The sequence below is a fragment of the Planococcus citri genome, chromosome 2, assembly GCF_950023065.1.
Source record: "Planococcus citri chromosome 2, ihPlaCitr1.1, whole genome shotgun sequence".
In the NCBI taxonomy this organism is placed as follows: Eukaryota; Metazoa; Arthropoda; class Insecta; order Hemiptera; family Pseudococcidae; genus Planococcus; species Planococcus citri.
In genome coordinates, this window is record NC_088678.1 from 26,373,281 (window position 1) to 26,398,018 (window position 24,738).

General features: G+C 36.1%; 1 protein-coding gene across 1 annotated transcript; it reads right to left on the bottom strand.

Annotated features, from left to right (window-relative positions):
• Nucleotides 1–9,511: 9,511 nt before the first annotated feature.
• psidin (phagocyte signaling impaired) lies at nucleotides 9,512–15,336 on the bottom strand. Its single transcript, XM_065349396.1, has 17 exons — nucleotides 14,725–15,336; nucleotides 14,558–14,643; nucleotides 14,336–14,474; nucleotides 13,549–13,742; nucleotides 13,337–13,474; nucleotides 13,114–13,268; nucleotides 12,770–13,044; nucleotides 12,540–12,700; nucleotides 12,302–12,465; nucleotides 12,056–12,228; nucleotides 11,808–11,977; nucleotides 11,571–11,738; nucleotides 11,382–11,491; nucleotides 10,897–11,200; nucleotides 10,542–10,823; nucleotides 10,304–10,456; nucleotides 9,512–10,153 (listed from the first exon to the last, which is right to left on the bottom strand). Exons 1-17 carry the CDS (start codon nucleotides 14,777–14,779, stop codon nucleotides 9,815–9,817), a joined length of 3,066 nt encoding a protein of 1,021 aa, XP_065205468.1. The 5' UTR covers nucleotides 14,780–15,336; the 3' UTR covers nucleotides 9,512–9,814.
• Nucleotides 15,337–24,738: the final 9,402 nt, after the last annotated feature.

Genomic DNA, 24,738 nt, shown 5'->3' on the forward strand with positions numbered 1-24,738 from the left:
AAACAGTTGAACCCGCAAAAAAATCTCTAAAAACTGCCAAAAATTGATAAAATTTCAGTCAAGTTGAGCAAAACTTACAAGGGAACCACTTGAGGTGCCACACTTCGATTTGAACGGGACTGTGATTTTTGAAAAGAGCATAGTCTAAAACCCCCGACACCAAATTTTCAGCTGCCCAAGTTCATTTTTCGATTTTTGGCGAATTTTTGAAAATTCAAAGACTGTTTCTGATGATTTATGGTACTTGATCAATAAAAATGGTCAAAATAAGTCCCAAAAACTACTGTTTGACGAGTTTATCCACATTTGAGCCGATTTTGAGATGGGTTAGTTCTTGAAGAAATTCAGCGATTCAAGCACATTTAAAAAATTTCCACACAAACGGTTATCTTTTGATTTTTTGGATTTTTTAATTTTGAAAAAAGCTGGTCAAAAAAACACTCTTCAGGTTTCACTCTCAAAATCGGCTCAAATGTGGATTAACTCGTTAAACAGGTCGAGTATAATATACAACTCGATTTTTAGCTGCCCAACTGCATATTCACGCCTTCTGGAGCAAATTCAAAATTCTGGAGAAATTGAAAAATCGCGCTGGAGGCTCCAGAATGACTGGAAATTGTGAAATTTAGATTTGGGGGGTTAGTTTTGGACAAAACGCAGCGATTCGCGTGAATTTCGAAAATTTCGACACAAACGGTTATCTTTTGATTTTTTGGATTTTTTAATTTTGAAAAAAGCTGGTCAAAAAACCACTTTTGAGGTGTCACTCTCAAAATTGGTTCAAATCTGGATAAACTCGTTAAACAGATCGAGTGTAATATACAACTCGATTTTTAGCTGCCCAACTTCATATTCACGCCTTCTGGAGCAAATTCAAAATTCTGGAGAAATTGAAGAATCCGCCTGGAGGCTCCGGAATGGCTGGTAAAATTTGGATATGGGTAATTAATATTAGTTTTGGGACTTATTTTGACCATTTTTACTGATCAAGTTCGTACTTTTTTAAAAAAAGCATAAATCGCCAAAAACAGTCAATTTTGAATTTTCAAAAATTCGTCAAAAATCGAAAAATGAACTTGGGCAGCTGAAAATTTGGTTTTGGGGGTTTTAGACTATGCTCTTTCCAAAAATCGCGGTCTCGTTTAAATCGGACTGTGACACGTCAAGAAGTTCCCTTGTTAGCCAAAATTAATGGAGCCCACTGGAATGATTTCGGAAATTCACTTTTCCCTCAACTCTCAAAAAATAATTTCAAAAACCCATCAGTTCAAAAATTCACCGATGTTGAAAAAACGCATCACTCTTCAATTCGCCCAATGAAACCGTTGTACACTTATTGCATTGCAAAAGTAACAAGTACACGCAGGTACCTAGACTATGACCCATTTTCCAACCACATGTACACACCTCAACACACATTAATTAGAACCCCCTCGTGCAAAAAAAAAAAATACCCATGCACAGTTGCACACACATCGCATATAAAACTCATATAATCGCGTTACTATACCATCCAACGTATATTAAAAAATTTTCTGCATCCGAAATATAAAACATTTGTCAAGGTACATTGTATATCTGGCGCTCTATTAGCTGCTCAACAGCGCGAACCAATTTCATAAAAGAGGTGTTAGCGGCGCCTGCGCCTCCTGGTCTCCGCTTTAATCGACTATATAATTTCTCTTTTCATAAAAATCTCACACTTTTTCACTTTTCAATTTGAAAATTAATTTGCATCCAGACTCCGCAGAGTCCGAACCGAGCGAATGAGTAGATAAGAAAATTGGCTCCGCAAATACGAGCTGGTGTTTAGTTCGGCTTCGCCTTCGTGCCAAGTAATCAAGCTGCGCTGGGCTGTACAATTGTTTCGATACAGGAAGTAGGCAACTAGACACGATGAAATAGAAAAAAAAAAGAGTTTTTGTTATTGAGGCGATGCAAATGCGCGTTATTAGATTCTAACTCGATATAATTATTGTAAATAATAATTATACGGACAATCTACGAGTATATAATGTATACGTAGATTCGGTATTCAGTTCATTAAAACGACCTAGGTAAGATTGTAGGTAGCTTAGCATATTACTATGCCAAGTTAGCGGAATCGTATTGTAATGTACTTTTACACCTAGTAAATATTTCGCGGTTACACCCTCGAAACACGGAGTCGCCTCGTACGTTTGTATTGTAAATAATAAAAAAGGACAAAATAATGATTTTTTTTCTCTCGTCGTTTCGAATCAACGAGAGAGAGAAAGAGAGAGAAATTGATGATCAAAAATCGACATTTTTATCCTACAGTTGCGAAACCAGTTCCAAGAGGTACTTGCTTTATTCAAATTCTAGAAACATGGTTTCCTTAATAGGTTTAGGTACGTGTGAGGTTTTTTTTCAAGCCTTATGGTACTTTTAACCAATTTATCGAATGTTTTGTCGTGCGACCATAGACCATGGACACGGAGCATGGATAAAGAATGCGGATTAATGGCACCAGTTAGGAAATGCGCAATGCAATGCGAACTAAACGAATCTCGTATATCTATGGCCAAAGAATGAAGCGCCATCGTCATCGTCATCGTCGTCACGAGTGCATAAACCATGCGATACAGAGTCCTCTCGATCAGCCTCTATAATTCATACTTGTATCCTTCGGTGGGCATCTTCGCGAAAGTGAAAACCATTAATCGGAAAACGGCTTCGAAAGAAAGCAAAAATATCCATCCGCTTATTTCCGTAATAATCTTAGATGGCATTCGAGTGGAACGTATCCTCTATTCGTATAGACCTATAGGTAGTAAATACGTATTTAAACATCGTTATGAATCTGTGAAGAGGAAACGATTAAACGAGCACCGTCTCTAATTATCGCAGTCGAATTTGTTACGCGACCAGCTTGATTAAAAAGTCAACGACCTAATTGAACAATTCATGCGGTAATTTACATGATAATAGTACTTAGTAGGTGAACAGAGTAATATAACACGTACACCTGCGTCTTTATGCTAAACGTTGCTGAGGTGTCTATTTATGGATTATACCTAAATACATTGATGACCAGGAAGGGTTTGGAGACCTCGATACAAGATTTACCTAAATAGGACCCATGATGGGTTATTAAAATAAAATTTCATCGGCACTAGCGACAGGTTCGCTTGAGAATTATTCAACAAAATAATTACGCTAGGAGACTGATTTGTGGATATTTTACAAGCTTACAAGGGAACCTCTTGAGGTATCACACTCCGATCCAAACGGGACCGCAATTTTTGGAAAGAGCATAGTCTAAAACCCCCAAAACCAAATTTTCAGCTGCCCAAGTTCATTTTTCGATTTTTGGCGAATTTTTGAAAATTCAAAATTGAATGTTTTTAGGGATTTGTGCTTTCTTTAAAAAAATACGTACTTGATCAATAAAAATGGTCAAAATAAGTCCCAAAACTAATATTAATTATCCAAATCCAAATTTCATCATTTCCGGCCACTCTGGAGCCTCCAGCGCGATTTTTCAATGTCTCCAGAATTTTGAATTTGCTCCAGAAGGCGTGAATATGAAGTTGGGCAGCTAAAAATCGAGTTGTATATTACACTCGACCTGTTTAACGAGTTCATCCATATTTGAGCCGATTTTGAGAGTGACACCTCAAAGTGACTTTTTGACCAGCTTTTTTCAAAATTAAAAAATACAAAAAATCAGAAGATTGCCGTTTGTGTGGAAATTTTCGAAATTCACGTGAATCGCTGTATTTTGTCAAAAACTAACCCCCAAATCCAAATTTCACAATTTCCAGCCATTCTGGAGCCTCCAGCACGATTTTTCAATTTCTCCAGAATTTTGAATTTGCTTCAGAAGGCGTGAATATGCAGTTGGACAGCTAAAAATCGAGTTGTATATTACACACGACCTGTTTTACGAGTTTATCTACATTTCAGCCGATTTTGGTAGTGACACCTCAACAATGGTTTTTTGGCCCGCTTTTTTCAAAATTAAAAAATCAAAAAAATCAAAAAATAGCCGTTTGTGAAGAAGTTTTTGAAATTCAGGCGAATTGCTGTATTTTGTCCGTAACTAACCCCCCAAATCAAAATTTCACAATTTCCAGCTATTCTGGAGCCTCCAGCGCGATTTTCAATTTCTCCAGAATTTTGAATTTGCTCCAGAAGGCGTAAATCTGCAGTTGGACAGCTAAAAATCGAGTTGTGTATTAAACTCGACCTGTTTAACGAGTTTATCTACATTTGAGCCGATTTTGAGAGTGACACCTCAAGAGTGGTTTTTTAAAGTGTCACTCTCGCTCCGCGCTCCGGGGGTTAGTTCTTGAAGAAATACAGCGATTCGCGCAAATTTCAAAAATTTCCTCACAAACGGTTATCTTTTGATTTTTTGGATTGTTAACTTTTGAAAAAAGCTGGTCAAAAAACCACTCTTGAGGTGTCACTCCCAAAATCGGCTCAAATGTAGATAAACTCGTTAAACAGGTCGAGTATAATACACAACTTGATTTTTAGCTGCCCAACTTCATATTCACGCCTTCTGGAGCAAATTCAAAATTCTGGAGAAATTGAAAAATCGCGCTGGAGGCTCCAGAATAGCTGGAAATGGTGAAATTTGGATTTGGGTAATTAATATTAGTTTTGGAACTTATTTTGACCATTTTTATTGATCAAGTACGTACTTTTTTAAAAAAAGCATAAATCGCCAAAAACAGTCAATTTTGAATTTTCAAAAATTCGCCAAAAATCGAAAAATGAACTTGCGCAGCTGAAAATTTGGTTGTGAGGGTTTTAGACTATCCTCTTTCCAAAAGTCGCGGTCCCGTTCAAATCGGAGTGTGACACCTCAAGAGGTTCTCCTTTTGTTAGAACTGTTGATTTTTCATCGATTAATTCCTTGAATCTCCTCCCCCATCCCTGAGTCAAGGTCATCCCCACTCCAACTTCTCTAATTCAACCCCAATGGACCTCTGGGACCCCGAAACGAATTTTGTGAGTTGGTTCCATTCCAATTGTCTGTCTCTGATTAGAACGGGATGACGATTTTTGAAAAGTGCACGGTCTCTAACTCCCCCCACCTCAATCAAAATTCCAGCTGCCTGAATTGATTTTTCAATTTTTGACGAATTTTTGAGGATTTATCGACAAATGTCATAAAAACATCTTTCCTGCCTGATTTTTCTTTCGAAGGAACTTCTCAAGGTATAGGTACGTCTTCTAATTGAACTGAATCGCGAGTTTTGGCAGGAGCACGTCTAAAACCCTTTTCCACAAATTTTATCTACTTATCCAAAAAGATTTTTCGATTTCTGACTATTTTTTGAAAATTCATAATTGAAAATTTTTGGCGACTAAAGCTTTTTTGAAAACAATATTCATCTAGTAAGAGTGATGAAAACTAATCTTAATACTAATATCAACTCCTCCAAACCGAATTTGCGATTCACAATTTCTTCAGAAAGTGTGGAAATCAGACAACCTCGAGAGGTCAGAGAGGAATACAGACGATCTTGGGAGGCCAGACAGACAGGGCAATGACCTTCGACCGACAGACAGACAGACGACCATGGAGAGCCAGACAAGCACTTAGACAACCCTTAGAGGTCTAACGGACGGATCAGTGACCTTAAGAAACCAGACAGGAAGAGACAGGTCAATGACCTTAAGAAGCCTGACAGACACTTAGACAACTTTGAGAGGCCAGAAGGCAGACAGATGACCATAAGAGGCTGTTTAGAAAGGTCAGTGACCCCGAAGAGTCCAGACTGAGCGGTCAATGACCCTGATCGTTAAAAATATTCATTCATTTTGAATTTTCGAGGATTCGCCAAAAATTAAAAAATCACTTCGGTCAGCTGAAATTTCGATGGGGGGCAGTTCAAATCAATGTTGGATACCTCTTTTCACCCCCCCCCTCCCCTCCGAACAAAATGAACCAGAGCAAAAAAAGTATTATTGAGATTTTCAACGAAAAAGTCGTACTCGTATTTACCTATTGCTAATAAATCAAACGTGGAGTCGAATGATCTCACTTCAACTGGTGCAAAGTTAGGCAATCCTGTCACCAATCTGATGATAAAAACTCTGAAAAAACTTTAGCGTAAAACAAAAGATCGAAGGAAAAAATTGTATCGAATTCATTTGAAATGACCCATTAGCTGTTAAATAGGAATATGACTGCATTTGAAGATTCACATGAATGGACATTGATCAGTATACCTTTACCAATTTTTTCAGAATAACAATAACCATCGTTGACGTGATACTATACAAATGTGAATGTCTAACAATGACCATATCATGTGTTTCCGGGTTTGTGAAGGTGAATAACAGAAAATCGTCGATGGCGCGACAAAAAAGCCTGAAAAACAGTAGCTATATAGTTTTTATCCAACACATTACTAAAACATCCGAGATTGAGAATTTAAACACCATACCTAATAATATTTAATATCTAACTTTCCAATAGATAGATGAAATTAAAACCGTCCATTGATTTGGTATCGAAATAATGATCGGTACAACTTAATTATATATAGAGAGAACTCGGCAAGTCAGCGCACGACGCGGCGTGGCCTGTTGTTACTCTTTCATCAAAATTTTAATACCTTTCACTATGTATACGAACTAATGAACATAGTTGTGACAAAAGACGCTCTTTGCAGACACGACTCAACAGCTGTGTACGAAGCGAGGTAGAGAAATAAAAAAAAAGGTAGAAGAAAAACCGGGATTAATTCATAGAGAGAAAGTAATTACGATATAGAAACTTTACGCGACAACATAGCTCGTGCCACGTACTTGGCTCAAGGTAATAAATACTTTTGAAGTTCATTGATAATTAGAACTAGCATGAGGTATTTGTATCTACTAAAGGTAGACCATAAGCGTGCTACGATATTGTTGCCAAAAATAATTTCTTATTTTCTAATTCCATAAGGTCATTGTGATTGTGTACGCTAAGTACCTGCAGTAAAAGTAACCTCTATTATTGGTATGTTTTGATGGTAGCAGGATTTAGGCGATGATTTCGCGCCTTTGGACAACGACGATGAAGGGTTCTTTTTTCATTGTCGATCGCCTATGGAGAGAGCAGAAGCACGAGTTTGGAGTGTTTGAACGTGATATAGGATTTTGAATCATATAGGTGAAAAGTTTTCAATCGTGATCGGCGTCGTTTTTTTGGTTTCCATTTTTACTCTGAGATTCGTGATCGGAGCAGAAAGATTTGCACTTTTGTTGTGCGATTTTCTTCGTTAGTAGATCTGCATTTTTTGTTTCGAAACCATTAACGGGATAAACTCGAAAAGAAATTTTCAGCGAGGAGATTTAGAATAGGAAAATCGCGCAGAATTCATTCGTATAATGACCGTAACACAATAAAGCAATAGTACACAATAATTAAATACATCTTAAATTGGAATTTGCGAACTCACCCAGTAACAGGTATCCAATCTTTCTAGAACTCCTCGTCCTAGGATGAAAAACATTTAGCAGCACAAACCGAACGATACACAAATTCTCGCCATCCCATTATCAGCACCTATTATCTGTAAATGTTCGAAACATAGTTTTACAATTGTGCATAATTTACGACTGCACGATTCGAATTTCTAACATCGACATTCAGTGATATATTGATAATTGACAAAAATGTTCTAATGAATAAATGAAAAACTGATTCTTGGAATTGATACCTACGTTCAGAGTAGACAGCAAGAAGATTACGAGAAGCAAGTTTAATGGAATGCAACACTTCGAGCTGGAAATGAGCTAAAATCTAAAAATATAGTGTCAACTGTCGAATAACTGAATAACATTAAGGAAATGAGTATCTATACACGTGAAAATGAAACGTTATCTTTACTTACGATCAGATATTGGCAATTCAGAAGTTCCATTCAGGTTTGTCGGTGTCTCTTGGCACCTAATCCACAGCTGAGCTGATCACAGTTCGACATCGAAAATACGGAACAGAAATATTGTTTCTTATACGCAGAAGGAGAATGGATCATCTACAGTATTCAATGATCATTAATACATTAGCATAATTTAGTATCATCAAAATTGATACTCTGATGTTTCATTTCTACAATCAAAATACGTTTTTCTCATCTTACTTTGCCGAATTGAGCACCCCAACCTCGCGAATCGGAATGACGATCTTCAATGCATATATGGCTGGAGACTGTTGCATTCTTCTTCAAACTGTTCTTTGTCAGGAAATTAGATATATAGATGGAAATTAATAAGAAGAAAATTTGTTAGTAAATGAACATTATTAAATTAATCATCCAAAATCACGTGGTTCATCCATAACAAAAAACACTACGGTACTACCGAAGTTTTTTCAAGTCACACGAGAGCTACCGAATCTTTACGAACATTGCCGAACAGACGAACTCACTGATTTTTGGAGCTGCGACCGGAATTTTCCTGCCCACTGTTTGAGCAAGGAATAGAGATTTGAAAAAATGCTCACAGCAGAACTCGCTCTCAGTTGTGACCTTGTATGGAAAGTTTGGTAATCCAGAATAGCCCATTTTTCAAGCAAGTTGAGGTTGCAATCAAAGTTCACCAAAATTTCGATCACTACCTCACCTTTCCGTTGAATCCATAATGAAAAATATGGTATCAAGTATTCAAAATGTTAGCGTAGATTAAAGTGCTTCATTTCGGTGCCTTCCAGTGACTTTCTTCGAGCTAGAGTAAAGTAATCTGGGGAGAGTAATAACGTTCTTCAAAGCGTTAATTCTGTTCAATGAATTCATTCCTGCTCTAGGGAATCTTCCTACATTCTTAATTTTTCAGCATGTTCCAAGCATAATTATCATACAGGAACTAGACTCGTCTGAAGTGTGATTCTACTTCTACCGCATCGTATCACTACAGACTACTGCTGAGATCATTGTTCAGAAACAGCTGACAACAGAACATGCGATTCAATTCATGCATTACCGTACTCGCTGGAATTCACAAATTTTACTCCCTTAATTCGTAATAGTATTTTAAATTAATTGAATGAAAAGTTAATTTTTACATAAAAATAGACTCTAATCACTAATATTTAAAATCCAGTTCCATAATAAATTCATCAGAACTGTCACACCAAAGACGAATCGTATGATCAAATGACAGTACGTTGTTCCTACTCATACTTATTCGGTCATTGACTCAACAAAGCACGAAACATCTATAAAATACCCAGTCTAACATTAACAATAATTTTTATAATTTTCAGTAAGTTTATTTACCTCTTTTTAACAAGTTCGTTGAACTAAATCAACAGCAGCTTGTAAAATTTGAAAAACAAAGCTGAACTTGACAACTTCCACAGCATATTTCTTCGAACATCGAAACTGAATAAATTCAAGGTTAAATCCCATTTTAAGCTCACTTTTCACTTCCAAGTAATTTCATACCGCGAGCTTCACACAATGAAAACAATAATACTCGACTTTCAACGTACACGGATTAATCGAAGGCGAAACCGTAGCCACTTCGAGTAAAACAGCATTCGTATTGTTCGCAATATTTTTATTACAATCACAGATATAACTTTTAAAAAAAAATACATAATTAATGTAGGCCTATACATTACAAAAGGATTAAACCTATCGTGACCAATTTTCCAAATTTGTAAATAAAAGGAGGGGATGGATCTCGCTAAGAAGATTTTTCAGACATCAATTCCACACAAACAAAAGGATTACATCGAACCATTTAAATATTAAACAATTTGAAATACATTACGTATGATTCACAAACTCTTTTCTTTATTATAAAAAAATGAAGAAAAGTAAAAATTATCAACAAACGATGGTTAAAAAGTTAACAAAGATAAATAATCGATCTTACGCTTAACCATTTCTCTGATTTGTTTAATCGACATTACGTAACTATCTTTCAGATTTTCGTTTAGTTCGACCAACAAATGCGACCATTTTTCTTCCGTTATACCTATCAACGGAGGAGAATCAGCATCGCCGCTTGCGTTTGATTCGATGAAATTGGCGGGTTTCAGTTCGAATCCGGCTTTGTGAGTTTCCAACTCAGTCCAGCCTCCTTCTAAATAGGACAGGTGTATTTCCAAGGTTTTGATATTGTCTCGAACAATGCTCACGTAATAGGTGAAGATTCTCAAAATTCCTTCTTCGATTTGCTGTGTAAAATTAAGAAAGAAAAAAATCAGCATTAGGAAGGAATATAATTGTCCAACGCTTCCCTACCCTTCTAACACAATAATAGATCAAATCTAAAATATGTGCTAAGATGCACCCTCGCGTATAAAATTAGTAAAAATTTGGCTTACTTCTTTATTTTTTTCGTCATTCTGCGCTCCATTGGTGGTCACATCTTTACCTCCTTTCTTCTTTTTACGTTTGGTTAAAGCAGTCACTTTTTGCTTCGATGGCACCAATATAGTATGCAAATTACCACAAACGATACATAATACGCAGACGATCTGAAACAAATATGCAGAAGAAATGTCGTATGATTTATATTCATCGACTAAAATTAGAATATTTAGTACGAAATATGATACTCACTTCGACTGCTAGGCACAAAAATTCGATAAGCTCTCTTTGATCAATTTCATTGTAAGAATCCAGTTCTTCCGTTATTCTCTGATTACACTCGCTAATCAGCTTGGAGAACATATTGGCCGAAATTTCGGCTATTTTTTCGACCTGTTTTTCGGTCGAGCTCTGAGTTAAGCAATGATTACAAAATTCGTAAGCCAACGTCATCGCGTCGATAAGTAAAGGTAAGAAATATGGAGACTTCAGATACAAGAATAGCTTCGAGGATTCAACTCCACTAAATACATCCTGTAAAAATTAAAACCAAAATTCAATAAAATCATATTTCAAGTAAAAATATCACGATCGATCAAAAGCTCACTTTTGGTATATCTTTCGGTGGCTTCTGCAGCGAATTTTTGTACAATTCTCTAAGCTCTTCGATAACTCCCATGAAAATTTGTAGCTGTCTTAAATGAGGTTCGTCTACTCCGTTCGTCTTTGCGTAGCTATCTTCTTTAGCCATTATTTCATCGTTTTTGTTCGTCGGCGTTGAAGAAGTCGCCGTCGACGCGCATAAACTGACGTTTATCGAAGCTCCGATGCAACGCAGGATCATCGTTCGTAGACGAATCAGCGATACTTCGTTATCGAAAGATAATTTTGCGTACTCGTCGTTCATTCGTCTGCAAAAGAAGTAATTCAGTTTAGCTGGCGAAATTAAAAATGAACCGTTGATTTTTGAAGTTCAATAACCTCCACGATCATACAAATTCTATCGCATTTCGTTATTTGAAAAATTTACTACCAAGTAATCAATTGAAAATACTTCGAATCAAGTTTAAAAATTCAAGTAAGAAGTTCTACCTAGATTCAGAGTCGAAATTCAAGAACAACTGTAAATCTCTATTATCGACTAAATGATCCAACTCAGCCACCGTACTTTTCTCCGGATTAATAGAAATATGCAATGCGGTCTAAATAAAAACAAACGCAGTAAACCCATTAAAAACTGATTATTTTCGCCAAAAATGCTAAAAAAAAAATCGCACATACTTGAACGGTAATATGATGACTAGGTAAATGCGTAATATCGTGCATTAAATGCTCGATCGTAACTAAGCTATAGTGGAAAGAATTCTTCAACTTTTCTCGAAAATTCAAAAATTCGTTCACTTTCTCAAATGAGCCATACTTGTATGCATGAGTTAACTGATCAGCAGCCTTTAAAAAAAATAATTCGCAATTAGTTTTCCAATAAGATCCTAATTATAATTTCCACACCTCACTTACCTCTTTGTAATTCACGTTAAAGAATTTCAACGTATTATCCAGTAAATGAACAGCGAAGTTATATTGTCCGTTATACAATAATGGCCAACACTCGAGATACCCTAATGAATCGTACTGGACGTGTTTAATTTCCAATAATTGGAAGTATTTATACCCGGCTTTCGAAGCACCTGAAAATACATCAATTCAAATAAGTTACATTACTGTCACTATTTCATTTCCCACCTTCTAAAATACTACTTTCTTACCTAATAAATTATAAAATTTCAATAATAATAATTTATAATGATGATTAGATGGACTGAAAGTATAAGCGTATTCGAGTAAACAAATCGCATCTTTGATGAATTTAAAGTCGTTGGTATCCAAATACAAATCGTGCAATAAATGAGCCACCAATACCATAAATGTATCGTTGCATCTGGAAAAATAATCACAATTCAGTAAACATGGTTTCATTGCCGGAGATGATACCGAAATGCAAATCAAATCACCCTAAATCAGTCGACGTTAAATTGGTATTGAACCGATGACCATCGTAATAGAAATCCAGCAATTTAGAAATCTCCGCCATCTTATCGTTCACAGAGAGCTTTCGATAAGTACTAAAATACCTTTTGATTTGAAAATGAGTCAAATACATCATCATTTGTTTTTTCTGCGAAAAGATAAACACAGAGATAATTTAATGACACTTTATACAGTGAAAAATTCCAACAAAAACCAACTTACACTTTTATCTTCGGTTCCTTCGATTATTTTCATGGTCTCTGATAGCAAAGTTTGATAGTCATCTTGAATTAATGGTAAAAATTGACATAAGTCTTTAAAACAGCACGCCTTGGCCGAAAATGAATCGAAGTAATTCTTAAACAGATCAAGAGCAGCATTCCCTAAAACAAAAATATAAATTTCAATATCCGCAAAAATACTTCAAATTTAGGGGAATTGAAATATCACACCTAAATACTTGACAGGATCAAATCCTTCCTCCTGAAGTCTCCTGTAGAGTAGCAGGATTGCTAAATAAGGTCCCCTGAGTTTATGCGCCTGCTGATTATCGGTTTGGCAATTTTTAATGAACGATACGCAAGATTCGATTGTACTATCGGGTTTAATTAGCTCATCTTTAAAAGTATATGGTCCCGTTGTATTTGGATCGTCTTCGGTTTCGCCAGATTTTAATAATTTGAACATCGAATCGATATAGATCCCGTAGTAACTGTAGGCGTCCGGTCTAAAAAGTAAAATGGCATTATAAAAAATCAATTTGACATTTAACAAATGAGTGAGTAAGTTTTCTTACTCTTCTAGAACCATTTTCTTAGTATAAGCGTTCAGATCTTTCCATTTCTCCAGATTTTCAAGAAGTTTAATTCGTTTACGCGAAAACATGTAGTATGATGTGACTTTTTGGCCTAATTCGCTATCGATTGTCTCCAATGCTTGTTTGTACTTTTTCTGAAACAGTTATTTAATAAATATCCACGATGAAGAAAATCTTCACTACACAACGAGACGATATTTACCTGCATTTCTAAAATCATCACATACAACTGCACTTCTTGTTCAGCTTCGATTTTACCTTCGTCGATGAATTTTTTCACCATTCTCTCGGCCAAAGGCAAAGTTACTTTTTGAGCAACAGTTTCATCGTTAATCTGAGCCTGTTTGAGATAAAACTCAACGTCAAATATCAATTTACCAAACCTGGTTTAACACTTTGAAGTGATATACCAACCTGCATCAAAATACTCATAACACTCCAAAAATAATACGGATTTTTCGGTTTAATTCTGTACAAATTCAAGGCAACTTGCTGCTGTTTTTTATAATCACCTACTCGAACGTACGACATGAACAAATGAGTATTCAGTTCTTCGTTCAGAGGATCTTTTTGTACAGCTTTTTCGTAAACGTCGCATATTTTCTCGACTGTAGAAAGAAATACAATGTAAATTACATCGAATCACAAAGCAGATATTGGCGTTAATAGCATCCCGTGAGGCCTTGATACGCTGATATTACGCTGACGTACTTTACGCCTGAAATACGCCAAAATAACCATGGTAAAATTGTAGTATAATTGTCGTAAATATGAAAATTCTGCATACGCTCAAAATACTGCAATATTACAGTGGTATCTTTAGCGTAAATTTGCAGTTGGTACCATCAACGATGCATGTACCAACGTATATTCAGAGTACAAAAGCGAAATTTACGGGCAATAATACGCAGGTAAATTTGCAGTAAATTTACGTCAAATTTACCTGCGTATTATTGCCCGTAAATTTTGCTTTTGTACTCTGAATATACGTTGGTGAATGCATCGTTGATGGTAACAACTGCAAATTTACGCTAAAGATACCACTGTAATATTGCAGTATTTTGAGCGTATGCAGAATTTTCATATTTACGACAATTATACTACAATTTTACCATGGTTATTTTGGCGTATTTCAGGCGTAAAGTACATCAGCGTATTATCAGCGTATCAAGACCTCATGTGTGCCTCACGGGATACGTACGTTTATGAATTTCACGATAACATATGGTCATCGCTTGCAGAGTGCAATCATCGCAAGGTACTTCTTTCTTAACACTTTCTAATATTTCTTCGCAGTCTTTACATTTTCCCAATCGCAACAGAGCCAATCCTTTCAACACCTAGCAATGAAGAAAATAGTAATGAAAATATCAAACTATTATTTTCACTCTAAACGTAAAACTGTAGTTCAAATTTATTATACCTTGGCACACAGCAAATCTGGCTGCTTCTTCAACACTTTGTCAGCTTCTTGAATTGCTTTCTTGTTGTTTCCATTATCTAACCAATCTAAATACACCAGTAAGCAATCAAATATAAGAAACCAAACTGAAATAAATACACTACAGGTTATAAATACTCAAATCTTACCATACACCGGTCGTAATCTTCTTTCTGCTACCGTATCAGCATTTGTCTTGGACATTTTTCACGTTTCATGTATCTTCTCAGAAACTCAAAGCTATAACGAAGATCGAAGAACGAATAGGACAAAAACTGAGATTATATTTCGAGATATTTTTAGCTGGAGAAGTGTTTCATAGATTCAATTACAGCCATTTGTCCATTTACAGCAATGAGCGAGCTTTCTTACGGAGCTATCTCGAGAACAGTACGAATCACTACAGAATAGGCATTTCAGAGAGGTTCTCAGGTGAATTATCTAATAATAGAATAGAATGAATATTTATGAAGCCGCAATCGAACTAAAAGAAATTACGTGCGAACGAAAATATACTCGCTGATCACATTGAATTTTTCGAAAAAATTGATAGAGGATAGACCGATAGAGGCTAGAGGCCATAGAGCTGTCAGTAGGGCACTACACAACATGGGTATGCTTATCCACCATTTTGTTCCTGACCGATGTTATCAGCCATACAGTACAGCCATAAGAATGCATGCATACAATTTTTCGCGAAAAAATTGCAAATTTTTCGATTGTTCGCGAGTTCTGGTGAACTTTTAATTAGTCTTAACTTAAAGACAATGAAATTCCCTATCGATTGATACTAATTTTTCATCATTTAGAGAAAAATTAACGATTTAATGAATACTTTTATTTACCGCATTTTTCATACTATATATGTCAACTTTAAACTAAAAATTGTCGAACTTTTCAGTAAACCTATGCATATGTTGATATACCAAAATGTTCGGAATCTCATCCTCTTTAAAATGATTTTTTACCGAAAGCTGTAGAAGCAACCGTTCAAAAGTATTCGAAGTTTAAAGTTGCGAAAACAAGGCAAAAATCAGCTACGGACAGTAAGTATTGAACTTTGGACTAAAATTACTCGAAATTTTCAGAGGACACCTAGGTATTTTAATATAGCAAAATGTTCGTAATTTTATCCTCTTTAAAATGCTTCTTCACCGAAAGCTCTACCTTCAACCGTTCAAAAGTTTTCGAAGATAATGTCACCAAAATGTTCAAATTGTGTTATCACTGTTATCATATTCAACATAGTGTTGATGAATAAATAATCACTTTCCGCAACTTTGATCTTCAAAAACCGAGTAATTTTAGTCCAAAGTTCAATATACTTACTGACTGTCCATAGCTGATTTTTGCCTTGTTTTCGCAACTTTAAACTTCGAATACTTTTGAACGGTTGCTTCTACAGCTTGCAGTAAAAAATCATTTCAAAGAGGATTCGGGCCGAGCACTGTTATGATGCTACAGTTTGCGTCCTCGCACCACACACTGATAAGATAAGGCTCAGTTTTCATACATTTTTCGATAAAATCTTCAAAAGTGTTGATTTTCGGAAGAAAATCATCTGAATTTTTGTTTTCCTCGTGAAATTACCTTTAAAATGCAGGGCTTGCAAACCGAAACCAAAACCGAAACCAAAACCCCCAAAAACTGATTAAAATTGCTCAAAACCAAAACCAAAACCGAAACCAGGAGCGTTATTTTCCCACAACTAAAACCAAAACCGAAACCGGGAGCGTTTATTTCTCAAATTCAAAACCAAAACCGAGAGCGCAACCGATTGAAAACTGAATTGGTTTTGGTTTTGGAATTTTTCAGGTAATTAGCCTGCATTTTTGGTAAAATTGAAGTAAAAACTGATGCTAAAGGTGAAAAGGCCTGAAAAATAAAACAGTTGACAAATTTGGCACTGCCAAAGTGCCGCTTTCTATTCGCATACACAAAGTTTTTGAAAAAGTGATCACTTTCTTGGCCTTCTTCCCTCTAAAAAATGGAGAAAAAAAGGAAAAACCAAAACCAAAACCAAAACCGATTCTTTTGAAATCAAACCGTTTCAGCAAAACCGGTACGAGAGAGATAATATTTCAAAAAACCTAAACCAAAACCAAAACCGAAACCTTTACTTTTTCAAAAAACATAAAACCGAAACCAAAACCGAGAGCGATATCTATCCGGTTTTCAAGCCCTGCCTTTAAAATGACGTATTGTAATTGTAATTTAATGGGCTCTGAATGTTTCTTTGATCATAAATGTGATGAAAAAAATTAGAGGAGGCAGTTCATATGCAAATTATCGAAGGATGTTTATCGAGTGAATTAAAATCGCGCCTGTTGGTGAAACTTGATGAAGCAGAACATACTGCAAAATCTTTGGAACGTGTTTCTCAGCAACAAAGTGCCTTTACAAGTAACGGTTCATCGGCTACACCACAAGAGAACGTATGTCGTATTGGTAATAATAACCAATGTCAGAAAAATCGAGGACCAGCTAAACAAGACAACGCATCTCCGAAAACTCCGTGCGCTTCGGGTGAAACTAAACTTCCTATCTGTATTCGCTGTGGTTACAAGAGACATAAAGCTAATGATGAAAAGTGTCCTGCTAAAAATACTACTTGCTCCAAGTGTAAGAAAAATGTTCATTACAACAAAATGTGTAAATCCAAGGTTCCTGCAAGTAATACTGAAAAACCTAGGAGTAAAGTAAAAAATGTATGAGACAATGATAAACCTCCACCCTATGACGAGGAGAGAATGTTTTGTGTACCAACATTGGAAGAGGACGCTAAAGACGAGTTAATTACATGCAGTATCAGTGGTATGAATCACAATATGTTTATCAACTCCGGCTCCAGTTATTGGCGAGTTCTCTTTAACTTGGAGCGCTAGTGTCAACCTTGTAGATATGGATGATTATATGATCCGAGTTGATTATGGCTATTGCTTTACCATTGTGGTTCAAGTTTTTTAAGCATTTTTTGGAAGAATTCGCCAAAATGAGTGATGAAAGTGATGAACTGATGAAGAAATAAATGTTAATTTGTATGCCTTTGATGTCAAATTATTTCCACAATGCTGTTCACCCTTTTATAGAAGGAAAGGTAATTTTGTTTTTCAACTACATGGATAAAACTGAGTATGAAATTAGTAAGTAAAGTACATTTGTGGCAAGTTGTACTCACTCTTCCAGTGTTTTTGCTATCCCTCATAAGTAATCTGTCTGTAAAATTTTATCATTAATTTTCACTTCTTAAGAAAATAATTAAAACTACAAGAATTCTAAACTTGAATAGCAAATTATTAAATTAAAAATTATGAGTTTAAATCTCAATAGGTATCAAATTTTTTAAAAGAAAATTTTTCATTTTTTATTTTTGTTTGTTTCTTTAAAAAATCTTAATTTTTAATTTTTGTAAGCTAAAATCATTTTTGATTTCAAAGAATATTTTCATGTAATAAAGATTGTATGAAAACAATTTGGAATTTGGATCATACATTCAGTAATGCTAATTAAGTTCTCCAAAACATTGCATGAGAAAGAATTTTACTGATTTTACATGGAAATGAATTCCCTACAAAAAGTTGTAGATAAGAAGAATATGCAAAAAAATCTTGCAAGAAGAATCTTTGGGGGAAGATTTTTCCAAAATTGGAAATTTACCTAATATTTAAAAAATTTGAATTTTTCAATTGATTTAATAATTACGTTTCTGAAATTCTTCAAAAATGAGGCGCCGATTTTAAAAATATCTTCAGTCCAAAATTAATAATTTTTTCAATCTAATTTTAACATTTTTTGCATTTTTTTGAATTTTTGATTACCTACTTAGCAAATTTGGGAAATTGTCAATTTCATCTGAATCGAATTTTCATCTTCAAACATGATTTCACTGTGTCATTTAGGATTTTCTTCTATACATAGAATTTAAAAATTTCACTATGGTTGTTCTTCATCCTCAAAGATAGGTACCCTCAAATAATTTTTCCTTTCTGAAAATTTTTTGAACACATAAATAAGCACCTTTGTTACAATATTACTCATTTCAGAGATTTTTATGGAAAAAATAACTAAAAATATTGAACCAAAACTATTTTCGTCATGGTAAAGCAATAGCCATAATAGTTCCGATCATATAATCATCCAGTTCCCTCAATAGACTGTAGAGCGCGTACCTTTGGTGAGAACTCGCCAATTCAATTATGTCGTATTCGAATAGGCTTAAGCTACAACACAGTGGCATAGAATTTACCTGTTATGCACCAAATCCAGACATCAATTTCAGCGACTCTGCTGGCTCAGTTCGATACAACATTAAACATACAGCTCAACTACAAATCAGCTGTAACCAGGGCTTGAAAACCGGATAGATATCACTCCCGGTTTTGGTTTCGGTTTTATGTTTTTTGAAAAAGTAAAGGTTTCGGTTTTGGTTTTGGTTTAGGTTTTTTAAAATATTATCTCTCTTGTTCCGGTTTTGCTCAAAGGGTTTTATTTCAAAGGAAACGGTTTCGGTTTCGGTTTTGGTTTCAGTTTTTTCCTTTTTTCTTCATTTTTTAGAGGGAAGAAGGCCAAGAAAGTGGTCACTTTTTCAAATACTTTGTGTATGTGCCTAGAAAATGGCACTTTGGCAGTGCCAAATTCGTCAAATTTTTTAGTTTTCAAGCCTTTTCACCTTTAGCATCTGTTTTTACTCAATTTTTACCAAAAATGCAGTATTAATTAGGCTAATTACCTGAAAAATTCCAAAACCAAAACCAATTCAGTTTTCAATAGGTTACGCTCCCGGTTTCGGTTTTGGTTTTAGTTGTGAGAAAATAACGCTCCTGGTTTCGGTTTTGGTTTCGGTTTTGAGCAATTTTAATCGGTTTTTGGGGGTTTCGGTTTCGATTTTGGTTTCGGTTTGCAAGCCCTGGCTGTAACGAAGCGATGATATTTACGGGGCTGATAATTGTTCAAGAAGACTTACCTACATTCTGGGGTCGAGATGACGCGAAGGCTCTCAGTGTGCTACGAGTTGGTATCAACGCTAATAAACAGGAGTATGTGAAATTAATGCCCACCCCTCCGAAAATTGGTTGTTTATGTAATTACCAGCTACATATTCCGATTGATCCGTCGGTAACTCCCGTTATTCAACCCTTCCGAAGAATTCCGTTCGCTTTATGTTCATGAGTGGAAGAAGAAATCAATAAACTACTTGAACAAGTCATCTTCTAGCGAGTTGAAGGTCCATCCCATTGGGTATCACCTATAGTTCCTGTTCCAGAAGGCGAAAGTAGCATTCGATTGTGTGTTGATATGTGTCGGGCAAATGAAGCGATAATCGATGAGAAATACCCCCTTCCTGTTGTCGAAGATCTCTCACTGAAAATCAGAGACTGCAAGGCGTTTAGCAAAGTTGATTTAATTTGTGCATATAACCAATGTGAGCTTGACGAAGAATCTCGCGAAATAACTACGTTTGCTACTCATATGGGTTTGTTTCGTTCCAAGACCCTAATGTTCGGTGTAAAAACTGGCTCTGAGATGTTCCAGAAGTTAATGGAAATGATACTTGCCGGCCTTCCAGTTTTCATCTTTCAAGATGATATACTCGTTTACAATAGAATGATGGAAGAACATGACGCAAACTTAAAAGCGCTCCTGCATTGTTTGGAAGATGTTGGTTTAAAAATAAACACCAAAAAGTCCGTTTTTCACCAGAAAGAGATAAAATTCCTAGGCCATATCATCTCTAAAAATACGATTCGTCCTTCAGAAGATAAAGTTGTGGCCATTAAAGAGTTCCATTTACCTGAGACTTCCGAAGAATTACATAGCTTCATCAGCTTAGTAAGGTACTGTGGTAAATTCATCCCTAACTTATCAACAGAGTTGGATATTTTACAAAAATGGCTTGAAATACTCTGTTCAAGTGGACACCTGAAGCTGAGCAGTGTTTCCTGCACGTTCAAACGCTCCTATTATCTGATACGTACCTGAGTCTCTTCAATCCTGATTTGCCTACTATGGTGATGGCCGATGCCAGCCCAGTCGGATTGGGAGCAGTTCTACTACAGAAAAAAGGCAGCGAAACTAGGATCATATGTTACGTTAATAGATCCCTGTCACCGGTGGAAAGACGCTATTCACAAACCAAAAAGGAAGCGTTAGCACATGTTTTTGCTGTTGAACGACTCAAGATGTATTTAATCAGACGAGAGTTTGATCTGATAACTGATCATAAACCGCTTTGTGCGATATTTGGTCCACGCTCAAAACCCTGCGCTCGTTTAGAACGATGGATACTCCGATTACAAGGTTACAAATATCGAATCGTTCATATTCCCAGTAAAAATAATATCGCAGATCCGTTATCCAGATTACTGCAACCAAAGTCCATACTTACAATGAACGATATTTATAAAAAGAATCGTGTAATGTTTGTCAAACAACTGATCATAAACCGCTTTGTGCGATGTTTGGTCCACGCTCAAAACCCTGCGCTCGTTTAGAACGATGGATACTCCGATTACAAGGTTACAAATATCAAATCGTTCATATTCCCAGTAAAAATAATATCGCAGATCCGTTATCCAGATTACTGCAACCAAAGTCCATACTCACAATGAACGATATTCACAAAAAGAATCGTGTAATGTTTGTCGATAATCTTGTTCCAAGAGCGATAACAATTCACAAAGTACATACGGCTATGGAAAACGATGAAACGTTATCGACCGTCTGTAAACAACTATGTTTAAATCTACCGATTTCAATTAAACCGTATTCTGCTTTGGTTAATGAGCTTTGTGTTGTAAATGGTGTACTTTTGAGAGGTTTGCGAATAGTCATTCCTGAAAGTTTGTGCCTAAGAACTCTCATCAACACTCATGAAGGCCATCCCAGTATTGTTAAAATGAAAGACCGTCTGCGAAGGAAAGTATGGTGACCTGGCCTTGATAAACAAGCAGAAGACTTTGTTTGTAAATATAATGAATGTCAGAAAGTTTTGAAGCACATCACGAAGCAGCAAATGAAACCCAGATCTCTACCAGACCATCTGTGGCAACATCTGGCAGTTGACTTCAAAACCATTGAGAATAAACACATCTGCGTTATAGTCGATTATTTTTCAAAGTTCATCGAATGCAAGATCATGAAGAATACTACGGTGAGCGATGTTATTCAATTTTTCTCTGAAGTCTTTGCGCAATTTGGGTATTGCAGCACGATTACATCCGATAACGGTCCTCCCTTCAACTCTGAAGAATTTTGAAACTACTTAACTCAGCTCGGTATAACCCATTATACTTCCCCTCCATATTGGGCACAAGCCAACGGCGAAGTGGAAAGACAGAATCAAAGTATCAATAAAATCGTTAAAATTGCGGTCCTGAAGAAAGCAAACTACTCAATTGAATTGAACAACTACTTGCTCATGTACCACAGTACACCCCACTCGACTACAGGCCTTTCCCCCGCTGAGCTTATGTTCAACCAACAAATACGCAATAAACTACCTTCAATTCAGCAATGAGTCAAAGCTACCTCCGTTCGTGATCGAGATTCCTACCTGAAAGCTACCCAACTCAAACAAAATATTCAACATCGTACAACTGGGCGGCTATTACCGAAATATTTTTGCCTCCGCAATCGACGTAATCGAACGCAATGAACGTTACAAGATTGCGTCGTTTGCATCGATGAAAACCAACCGTGTTGAGCGTAATGTGAGTTATTTTAATATTTGAGTAGCAATTATGTTTATAAAAGCCCAATCAACAATTAAAATTTCTTTTTTTTCAAGATAATGCCAATAATTTGCAACGCTCATTACGTCGATTGCGGAGATTGCGGAGGCAAAAATATTTCGGTAATAGCCGCCATGTACCAGAAAAAGAAATCTCCGTTGGTGATGAAGTCCTTGTTCAGCGCCCTTTTACGAAACGGAAATCTGACTCCAAGTTTGAAGATGACACTGGCAAAGTAATTGCTGTCCAAGATCCCAAAGTCATTGTCGAGACACCAACCAAGATAATTCGACGTCATAAAAATCAAGTCGAGTTATATGATAGAGACGACAACAATCAAGATCCGGCGGAAACTGATCCGATAACAGAAACAGCAGTCGAAGCCCCGCGTTGATCGTCACTAGTTAAAGCGAAGCCCCTATGGCAAGACGATCATGTCCTATCCTCTAGTTGATTTTCTAAATATTTTTTATAAAGTATTAATCCTTTTTTTATTGTTTTTTAAAAATAAAAATAGTATTCGTAGTCTTTGGCTATGTGGCAACACCGCATCCTATAGCTAAGTGTAAATATGTTTTGTATCTTTATCGTCGACCGTATATAATGGACGAATAATTCAACGGTGAAAAAATGACAAAATGTGAAGCCTAGATTTTGGATGCAGAATCCTGGAAATCTTCTGCTCATGCGCCAAACATGACGCTTACGGTGCTGGTGGAGAGAGAGACGGTTTACTGGTTGAACCAGGGAACCGTCTCTCTCTCCGCCAGCACCGTAAGCATCATGTTTGGCGCATGTGCAGAACGTTTCCAGGATTCTGCATCCAAAATGTGGGCGTCATTTCCTGCCATTTGAATTATTCGTCCATTATATACGGTCGACGATCTTTATCAATATAGTATGAAAACATGAGAGCGTAATTATGTGAATTAATTATTCGTTTATTAATTTGAACTTAAACAGTACAGGGCTAGCGAATGCTACCAAACTTCATGCTCTGGTTAAACCATTTTAGGTTGATTTTTTTCAATAAGAGGCAGGTAAGAATACTACTTTTTAAAAGATGTTAGTTAATGAATTTATAATATCTACATATGTGATCTATAATTATCATAAATTAATATAACATTTTTCCACTTTCAAAAAGGAATATGAAAAACAAACTAATGCAAAAAAAAAGGGTTAAAAATTAGAACCAAGAAATATAAGGTTTTAATAAAATTAAGCCTAACAGGAAGAACGGCACCCCAAAAAATATTCTCATCTTCCATATGTCTTCTTCTTCCTGTTTGCTAAAAATATTAGCTTTTGGCACCTGCAACAAATTAACAACAATAATGACAATAATGTTTTTAACAAGTTCTTTTATATTTTATATTTAACCCAGTGGCCAGTAGTGCAGTGGCAAACTGTATGTAAGTGGCAAATCATGATAAAGCTATGAAATTTGGTATGATGAACAAGGACACCAAAAGGAAATTTTTGAGCCCGGGAGCCCATCGCCAAGTCCCATAGGAAAGGAAGGAGAGTGATTGGGGGGGGGTGGGTTCAACCCACATTTTTCAAAATGGGGCTATCGGCGCAATATTGGTATCAATTCCATATGATTGAACCCCGCTGAGTTCGAAAATACCATTACTTTCAAAATCTGAGGAAGAGGCATGCCTCAAATTTGAGATTTTCTGAGTGAAGTTTTTGCATTTTTCTCAAAAATACCCCAAAATTACAGTTTTTTAACCCTAGACGACACGCTGACCTTCCATCGGCATTTTTATGGTCATTTTCGGATTCTACAGGTCAATTACAATGCGAATCGACCATCAATACTTTCGCATACCTCTACCGCGAGTGCACAGAGGGGTCAAAAGGGGTTAAAAATTGGCAGTTTTTCGGCATTTTCTTACAAAAATCACGGTTTTTGAACTGTGCACCGGATACAATTGGCGGAAGAAGGTTCTAATGGTGATTTTCAAATTCTACAGATCAAATACTATCGAATAAGGCCCAGAGCCACTTTTTACATCTCTCCAGGGAGGGAAGAGAGGGAGTCAAATTTGACTCTCATCTTGCTTATGTTGAATTAATTTTAGAAATGTAAGTAATTAATATAAAGTATACATTTGCTTACCATCGTGATAATAATTATTGTATCGATGTTTTTCGTACCGCTGAACCGAAATTTTCAATTATTTTTTTGATTCCAGCCACCGGGGGGGGGGACCATATGAGGGGTGGGTCCATTTTTCACGAAAAATCCACATGTATATCAAAATGTAGGTTTTTGAGGGCGCTGATTTCAAAAATGCTATCGATTTTTCATTTGGGTCCAAGCCAAGGGGATAATACTGCGTTCAAGGGGTGCGGATGAAATTTTTCACAAAAAATTGGCATATATATCAAAATTGTCACTTTTCGAGGACGCTGATTTCAAAA

Bases quoted from the DNA above. Each gene is read 5' to 3' on its own strand.
- psidin (XM_065349396.1), bottom strand. From the start codon at position 14,779: ATGTCCAAGACAAATGCTGATACGGTAGCAGAAAGAAGATTACGACCG. The intron at 12,229-12,301 runs GTGATTTGATTT...TTATTTTTCCAG, and splicing joins TTAACGTCGACTGATTTAGG to ATGCAACGATACATTTATGG. The intron at 10,457-10,541 runs GTGAGTATCATA...TATTTGTTTCAG, and splicing joins TTTTGTGCCTAGCAGTCGAA to ATCGTCTGCGTATTATGTAT.